Source organism: Montipora capricornis, chromosome 14, assembly GCF_036669925.1.
Source record: "Montipora capricornis isolate CH-2021 chromosome 14, ASM3666992v2, whole genome shotgun sequence".
NCBI classification, from domain to species: domain Eukaryota; kingdom Metazoa; phylum Cnidaria; class Anthozoa; order Scleractinia; family Acroporidae; genus Montipora; species Montipora capricornis.
In genome coordinates, this window is record NC_090896.1 from 8,865,163 (window position 1) to 8,874,517 (window position 9,355).

The window sequence follows — 9,355 nt, forward strand, 5'->3', positions numbered from 1 at the left end:
GCTTCAGAAATTAAACCACTGTTGAATTGTTTACTTATAGAAGACTTATAAGCTTTTAATTGATTTCTTTTTATTTTGGCTTCATTGACAATCTTATTGAGATATTTTTTGTTTTTTCGTTGAGTCATTTCTTGTTGATTTATTACCTTTTCAACAGAATCATAATTTTGAAGACCAAGATCACCTAATATCTCATTATCCATATCTTCATCATCTAATCCATAATCTATCTCCTCGTCTTCATCATATTCTGGTGGTAATTCTGGTTCTTCAGGAAAGTACTTAGGATCAACATAAATCTCTTTTTTTCCTTCCAGAAGATCTTGTAAAGATTCTTCATATGTTGGCGGTTTTGGCACCAGTTGTTTTTCTTGCTGTGGCAAAACAGGTTGTTCAAATAATTCACCAAGATTCATATCTGGAACCTCATCCTCTATATCAATGCCGTAATCAGGAACTTCTCCTTTCTTCAGTGGTCGTTTTTTCCTTGGCAACCTCAAAACCTGATTACTATCAATAACATCATCTAATTTACTTGTAATTGGTTTGAATACTTTTGAAAATCCCCGTTGACTGGTCTGCTGACCAATATTATGTTTTGTAATAGTATCATGGACATAATTAATCTTATCCCCTAATTCAGATTTACTCTTTGCGAGTTCTTTCCACCTAAGCAAACTCATTTTTGTTATATTATTACGTTACATAAAATGGAAATTCATATATAAAAAATAGCGTTTAACACCGTGTTGAACACCATGTTAAACACCGTGTTATACACCATGTTATTGAAATAATATACCCATATGATATAATGATAATACCGAATTATGATATAGACGATAAAGTCACATCCAATTTCAAACAAATATATGATTTCGTGCCTGATAGATGCTTCCGCATGCTCATTTGTGGACCTTCTGGTTCGGGAAAAACAAATACACTCCTACATATGATTTATAATTTATTGTACTTTGACAAAATATACCTGTATGCTAAAAACTTAGATCAGTCAAAGTATCAGAATCTCATGGATGAGTTCGAACCAATAAGTGATGAAGCTGGTTATGATGTTATTGAAGCAAGCAATGATAAAATCATTCCTGTAAACGATCTTGATAGTGAAAATCAGAAATTGGTAATATTTGACGATTTTGTATGTGATAGAAACCAAAAGCCATTGGTTGACTATTTTATTCAGGGAAGACATAAAAATTGCTGTGTTATATATTTGAGTCAAAGCTACTATAAGACACCAAAAGATATTAGATTAAACTGCTCACATTTTGCCATTTATGAATTTCCAAGCAACAACGAAAAATCGCTTATTTGCAGAGAAAACAATGTACCAAAAAAATTATACGAAAAAGCAACTGGTGACCCTTACAGCTTCATATATATTGACAAAACAAATAAACAAGTAAAGAAGAATTTTGATGAAGAAATATAATATAATTGAATTGTATATATGAGTTACTCAAATGGTAAATTGCCTGAAGAAACAATATCGCATGGCAAAATTATTGAAATAGTGAAAGGATTACCTGGTGTCGGTTTTAAACTTACTGATGATGGTGATTATGACATTCAAAATAAAAAATTGAGAAATGTTGCTTCACCACAAACAAATGACGATGCAACCACTAAGAGTTATGTTGATTCAGAGGTTTCAAAGACATTAAAATTGGATGGAAGCAGTGTAATGACAGGTCTTCTCGATATGGGAAACGAACCTATACGTAATGTCGGACCTGGTAGACATAATACAACCGATGCATTAACACATCTACAACTTGAAGCCTTCTATGTCGATCTGAATACTAACACTGGGAATATTGAAGCACAAAATCCAATTGATATGCAAGATAAAAAAATAACTGGCATCAAAGATGGCACCACCGATAAAGACGCAGTAAATAAAAAACAAGTTCTTCTCTTAGATGGCACACAACCGATGCAAGCTAACATTCAGATGGGAAATTTTAGAGTTGAAAACATGAATGATCCAAGAATTAACAGCAAAGACGCCATGAATATACAACATTTCAATCGAGAATATTTCGATCTTGCTGCTAACAAAGCAATCGATTGCAAAGGGAATCGTCTATATAATTTAGGTAGTTATACCAAAAATGATCAACTAATCACAGGCTTGGTAACAGAAGCAAGATATCTACGTAAAGACAATGCCACAATTGATATGCATAGTAAACGGGTTATTAATGAAGCCAACCCGACAGGGAACACCGACGCTGCGAATAAGCAATACCTTGAAACACATACCACAAACGTGAGATTGGGAGATTATGTAAAAAGAGATGGGACAGTTTCTGTGTCTGGTGACTTTGACTTTGGTCACAATAAAATTACGAAGGTTGGCAATGGTACACAATCAACTGATTTAGTGAATAAAGGATACATTGATACTGCATTAGCCGCCAAACCAAATGTCAATCAGTTTGTGTTACGAGATGGTACTCAAGAAATGTTAGCTGATCTGAATTTGTCTTTGAATAAAATAATAAATTGCGGACAACCAACTGGTACTAGAGATATGACTAACAAAGCTTATGTCGATAATCAATTCTCAAGATGTTTAAAATTGGATGGAAGCAATAATATGACTTCAAATCTAAACATGAAAAATCAACGAATAATAAATCTCGGAAACGCTACACATAATCAAGATGCCATAACTTTGAAGCAAGTGAATGATGCTTTTTCAACTATAAGTACCAATACTAATAAATATACAGACCAAAAAATAGCGGAGAGTCATATAAGCACACACGAAAACCGTAAAAACGTCTTAGCCTATGCAATGGATAATGGAGAATTTACAGAAGATTTCGGTATTCAGGATGTTAATTTAATCACTCGCCTCATAAAACGAACAAGAAGGCATTTACTATGAAAGTTCAAAAAACTAATGACGGTTCTAGTCTGTTTAAAGGACGGTTTGATTTTAAGTTATTCAAGATGATACGTGATGATTTCAGCGACAATTATACAGTGTGTGTTGAAGTCTATTTCGAAAAAGATGGTAGACATGACACAGAGTTCAACAGATTCAACATACAATTTGAAAGACTGAACATGAACATCGACAATTACAACACAATAAGAATAAATTCCGATTACAAATATTTTCGCAGTATATTGAATTTGAGTCCTGATGGTACTTCTAAACAAATTCAAAGAAGATTGTATGTTAATGTTCAATGTACTTATGACAACCTTAGCCCTAGTCTATTGCGTGTATACGTTGTGATTTATGGCATTAAAGGTGAAGCTAAAAACGATCTCGATTTCACGATCTATGATTATGAAAAGGCGTATGAGGTTGCAAAGAATAAATTTCAAATGCATGTGCCCATAGAAATGAATGGTAATAAGATTTTGGGTTTGTCTGCATCAATAAGTGATAGTATTTTACCATCATACATCTGGGGCAGGACATTAACATCATCAGTCAGATGTGAATTTCAAAATCCAATTTTGTCGATTCTAAATTTTGATTCAATACATATCATTTCAATAAAGATTATTGCTCAATCCAATTATTCATCATCAAGCAATCATATACTGATCATCCAGGGGGATAAAATATTCACTTATAATCTGGATTTTTCAACCAATAGAATCATAACAGTAAATATCAATCGATTATTTAAAAATGTAGACAACATAGTATACAATTTGGAGACAATGTTGTTAAAGTATTCAAATTCGAGATTAAACACAAAACATTCAATTAAATAATATGATGTGGTTATTTTAAAATATATAACGTAATATATACATGTATATCAATTTATTGCTCGAATATGTGACATACAATTTTGAAAAAACAAAGGAAAAACATCCAAACATTGACGATAAAATATTAAAATCAGCACTTGTTTATAGATACCTGCATTTTTATCATCTCGAAAGAGATATATCTATAAATAAGATTCTTGAACTCAATAATGGTGAAATAGGTCTTCTTGGACCAGGTAGTGGCTGTCTAACATGGTTACTTGAAAAGATCTTCGGTTGGATTAATATATTAAATTCACATAGTGTATTACATGATGCTTCAGGGAGGTTTTATGACCACCATAAGCTCGGTAGAGGTTACACTTAGGCAATTTCAGAAAAATACACAACTAAACTGATTAAAAGATCACCTTTTTGTGGTCAAGTCAGTGGTATACTATATTGTCTATGCAGACGATTAACAATCTAAACTATAATTATGACTGACAAAGGAAAAAAAATATTTGACTGGAATCATATTTCAGATTCACTGACTGAAGATCAGGTTGATGAACTAAAGACCTATTATAAAACATATCACAGAAAATGCTGGGCTTTTAAGCAGGCTGTAAAACTGTTCAAAAGTTTTAAATTGATAGGTAACAGTATTTCTGTTCTAACTGGAGCAGGTGGTTTGGTTTCGGCTGTGGTGACAGGAGGTATAGCTCTTGTAGCAATAAGCACTTGTGCTTTGTTAATCAAGTCTTACATGGATTTCCAATCACTAGATCTTAAAATACAAAATTGCACATACGCATACCAAAGTTATCAACATCTATTGAATTCAATAAAAGACATGTTGAGAAGCGGTGATTTTCAACCATCGTTTCACACAGAATTAAAAAATGTAGATGATTTTGTGACTGATGTTTGTCCTAGTGTTGATAAGTTCTACGCTAAATACAATGACAAATTCATTCCTTAACTATTGTGTTTATTTCATCGATTATCAGTGTCTTTATGTCCTTCCAATATTGTTCATATGATTGAAGTGTCTTTTGGATTTACTCGTCTTGACCTTTTCAAAAGGAAGATCAAGCATTTTAAATATTTGTTTCAAAATGAAATTTATGTTAATCATACGCTTTCTGTCTATATTCACATATTTTACGACCTTACCAATTTCACCACAAATTCTCAATATCTTATCTCTATTTTTCACGGTTATCTGAATACAATTTTTTACTGCTATATTATTCATTATGTTTTCTATATGATATTTTCTTTGGTAAACACTTTTACGATGGAATCTATGCTTATTTGAGTGAAATTTAACATATTCTTTATGTGGTTCATAGACATTAACTGTACCACATTTTTTACAAACTAGCATATTTTTATCATTCAATATTTCAGGTTGACTGCAGCATTGTTCTGTTTTTTTAGTATGCTTTGAGATTTGTTTATTGCAAAATGGACAGACCACTTTTTCCATATTGACAAGTTCTTTATGCAGTTCTTTGCAACTCATTATACTATTGTTATATTATTTCAAATTTTATGGGTTTTATTCTGCTTTTCTTAGGTATGGTTTCGTATTATGGTTACCATATGATATATAGGAGTTGGGTTGGTATGAGAACATTTTTGCAAAAAATGTGCTCGTACCCCCAACTCCTATACTACTGCCATCTCTGCTTGTGCGTCCCCGTCATTCTGACTGTGTATTTTGTGGAATACTTTACTCAATGGTCCTTCCAAGGCTGGTTTCTGCTTACCAATGACATGGTCTCGAGCATGCTTGTGACGATTGCTTGTTCCATGGATGGACAGGGTTTCTTTTTTAAATGATGTACAGCCGGTGACAAAGTCCGTTTGGCCGGCGATTTCGGTACCAGCCTCCTTACAAAATGAGCAATACATCTTGTTTTGTTCTGCGTCAAATTTTAACCACAAAAACTCTTTCTGTCAATTGGAGTTGTATTTTCGGGTATGGGCAGAGGCAGTACGGGGACGCTTTTGAACTTCTACCCCATCACCCTCTTCAGTTGCAGTGAGCCATTTGGTGCCTACTTTCATTTTACTTGACAAGTCAGGTTTTCGGGAAAAAAAACTGGGTGATTGGTCGAACATTTTTCCCTTGAGTTGACTTAGTTACCAAGGGCATTTCACTATCATCTTTGCACACCAGAGGAACAAAATGATTGAGATTGCCCACGCTGTCCCCTGATGGTTGTGATACGATGGCATATACTGCTGCAGAAATCCCTCTTCCACTTGCATTGCCAAAACCGTGTAATTCGATGTTGCTGATCCTTTCTCGGTGCTTGGGTAGGGCCCTGGGAACAGAAATGTTCAACGGTAACTGGCTTTCCCACTTGATCCACTTGCTTGCCAGTTCACCAGGAAGCTGAGCATCCCATGCGACTTTGGACTCACATGCCTCGCGGTAAAGAAGTTTTCCACTCAAGGTCATTGGTGACACGAGACCCAACGGGTCGTAGACTCTCGCTATCTTTCCTAGCTTTCCCCTCTTGGTAACACTCGCACGATCAGCCGGGAATTTTATCTCTAGAACATCGTCATTTTTATTCCATGTTAGTCCCAGAATTGATCCTCCTCCCGCTTTAGACGTACCCAGCTGCTCTTTAGCAAACGTAGTTTCTTCACTCATAGAATCCTCAGGGGCTTCCAGTCCCGGTACGTTGGAATGCCACTTGTGTAGCTTGATTGAGGCTTGCCCAAACACGTCAATAGCACCAGCTTTAATTTCTTGAGCTTCTCTTACTGTAGGTCCCCCACTGACGAGATCGTCGACGTACAGGCTTTTGTCTATTTCTCTGATAAGGTCTGGAAACTTAGCTCGGCAGGATTCCAGATGCTGCTTGATTACACCCGCTAGCAGAAATGGGGAAGGTGCCAGCCCAAGCAGCGCCCTTGTAAACAGAAAGGTCTCCACTCGTTTAGTTTCTAGGTCACTGATCCAGTGAAACCGTAAGGTGTCTCTGTCTTCTTCCCGTATTCTGATCTGTAAGAAGGCCTGCTTCATATCCCCGGTCAGTGTCACTGGTTGGAATCGAGCTCGAACCAACACCGCCCACAATTTGTTCTGTAATGGGGGTCCCACGTGAAGACACTCATTGACTGATGGAGCCTTTTCTGACGCACGGGCTGAGGCATCATATACTATACGCAGCTTTGTACTCTCGGCAGACTCTCTCACAACTGCTTTATGTGGGATATAAAACTCTTTTCCAACTGGTGGCCCGGAAACTCTCTCCACTATTCCTTCATTCAACTGCTCCCTGATCACGTTGTCATAACGATTCAAAATGTTCCCTCTCTCCAGTTTTCGTAGAAGGGAATCCAGCCTGCGAAGACTGCCTCCCTCATTGCTTGGTAGGGGTGGATGGTTACCCTTCCAAGGGAGTCCTGTTTGGTACCATCCCTCAGGACTTTGCTGTAACTGCTCCCTGAACTCGCGATACACCTCTTCCTGGTCCCCAAACGCAGGGTCTTGCAGCCCAAGCACGTCCAAGCGGCAGAGACTTTCGTGATCTGCTTGGGATGTCTGTGTCAACAGCATTTTGGACAGATCTGGTTCGCTCCCAGGGGACATTATGGTCCAGCCAAATCTTGTCTTTTCTGCGACAGGCTCTCCTGGTCTTCCAATTCTTGGACCTTGCTCGGTTTTGATCCGGGCAAACTCACTGGCCCCAAGGATAAGGTGAACCGGTAGCATAGTTTTGGTGTCCTCGTCTAACATCTTCACTCCCTTTAGATGGGAATAACGGTCAAGCATCTCCCGGTACTTTGGATTTTCGAGCTCCAGTAATGTGGGTTTCCCAACGCGAGTGACTTCCACCGTTAACCGAAAATCCCCTTCAAGACTTGCCACCTTCACATGTGTGAGCTCAACTTCACGGGTGTCCACGCCCAACATCATTTCGATTTTGCGAACTTGCCGTTTGCCAGGTTTCGCTCCCACACGGTCAAGGAGAGTCGCTGACGCGTATGAACTCCCAGCGCCGGTATCCAGCAATGCTCGGCATCTCACTCCTTCCACCTCAACCACCACAACAGGATAAACCACCGCATCATCCCTTGACGACGTAGCTGTCATAAGTTGCGCAGCCCCATCGCAGATAGACGTATGATGCCGTTGGCCACACTTAGCACACACTGAACGACTCCTGCAATCCCCGGCCCTGTGTCTCCCGGCCGCACAATTGAAGCAGAGCCGCTTTGAACTCAGAATTCTTTTTCGCTCATTCAACGTAGCAACTTTACGGCAATCTTGAGGTGTGTGGTCGTTTCCACTACAGTAAACACAAACACGCACTCGTTCATGTGCTTGAAAGGACTTCACGTGGCGATGGGAACTTTCCCACTCCTCTGCAGGGTTGATTTCTCTCCAGTGGTGCAAAGCTTCGATCAGTTTGGGGAAGTCCCAGTCCTGCCAGCCCACTTGACCGCGCACTAGATCTGCCTTGATTCCTTTCAACTTGTCAAGTACTGCTCTGACATTTCCCGTCACGTCACGCAATCTTCCGAGCGTTTCCAGGCTTTGTACGTTATATAACAGCTTCTTGTAGAACTCGTCGATTTTCTTTGGGTGTGCACTTGTGATCACTGGCAATCCCATGATATTGCTAATGTACGCATTCACGATTTCTGACTGCTTCCCATATTCTGATTTTAAAATGTTCTTCGCGCGTTCATATCCCTCAGTTGTGAACGGAAGGCCATCAATGCCAACTTGAACCTTCGTTTCTACTAATTCTTTTAGATAAGCAAACTTTGTTACGGCCGGTAAGTCAACTGAATCCACCTCGCAATGAACTTGTTCCAAAAGGGCAACCACGCTTCATAGGTGCCGTTGAATTTTGTGATAGTTAACTTTGGAGGCTTCGCTCCATCTCGCTTGGTCGGTGCACTTTGGTGTTTGTTTACATCTGCGGCCTTTTTATCATACTCTAGTTTCAGCTCGAGTTGAGCACGTTCGAAATCTAGCTGCTCCTTCCTCTTCTTTTGCAGGGCAGCCTCTTCGACTTCTTGACCCGCCAAATTTGCCTCTGTCTTGAGCTCGGTGAGACGTTTGCTAGCCCCAACAACGCCTTGATCGATACTGGCAAGTTTAGCCTCTATTTCACCACTCCACGCGATGACCTCTTCGAGTGAAAATTAAATATCTGTACGCATCGTAACAACCTTATTCAGATTAAATTGTGGAGTTCAAACTCGATTAGAGGACACTTCAATCCGCTTTATAGTAACATTATTTTCTCTTTATAATCAACCACTATAAACTACAATAACCCTGTGTGGATTTACGTAGTTTTGTTTTTGCGTGACAGTTTTCATCGCTATGAGTGACTGAGATCGGCGATGACCAGCAACGCTGATAAAAGAAACCAACTTTCTCGGTTTATCCCATTTGTATCCCATATTTCGCGAAAATTAAAAAAAAAACCAGCTCACTTTTACCATATTATGCATAAAGACCCCTAAGTCAGAGGCAGATCTTGTCAGTTTGTCACTTTGAGGACGAGAACCACGTGACAGTCTGGCTTGTAGACTGGGTACTAGTAATTGCGAGGTCATTGTTTCCAAC

At 38.6% G+C, this 9,355-nt stretch overlaps 1 protein-coding gene across 1 annotated transcript; it reads right to left on the reverse strand.

The window, feature by feature from the left end:
- Window positions 1–5,833: 5,833 nt before the first annotated feature.
- On the reverse strand, window positions 5,834–8,763 carry LOC138033273 (uncharacterized). Its single transcript, XM_068881038.1, has one exon. The coding sequence runs from the start codon at window positions 8,384–8,386 to the stop codon at window positions 5,834–5,836; it is 2,553 nt and encodes an 850-aa protein (XP_068737139.1). The 5' UTR covers window positions 8,387–8,763.
- Window positions 8,764–9,355: the final 592 nt, after the last annotated feature.

What these genes read in the sequence shown, in the direction of transcription:
- LOC138033273 (XM_068881038.1), bottom strand. Translation starts at nt 8,386, where the DNA reads ATGGGATTGCCAGTGATCACAAGTGCACACCCAAAGAAAATCGACGAG.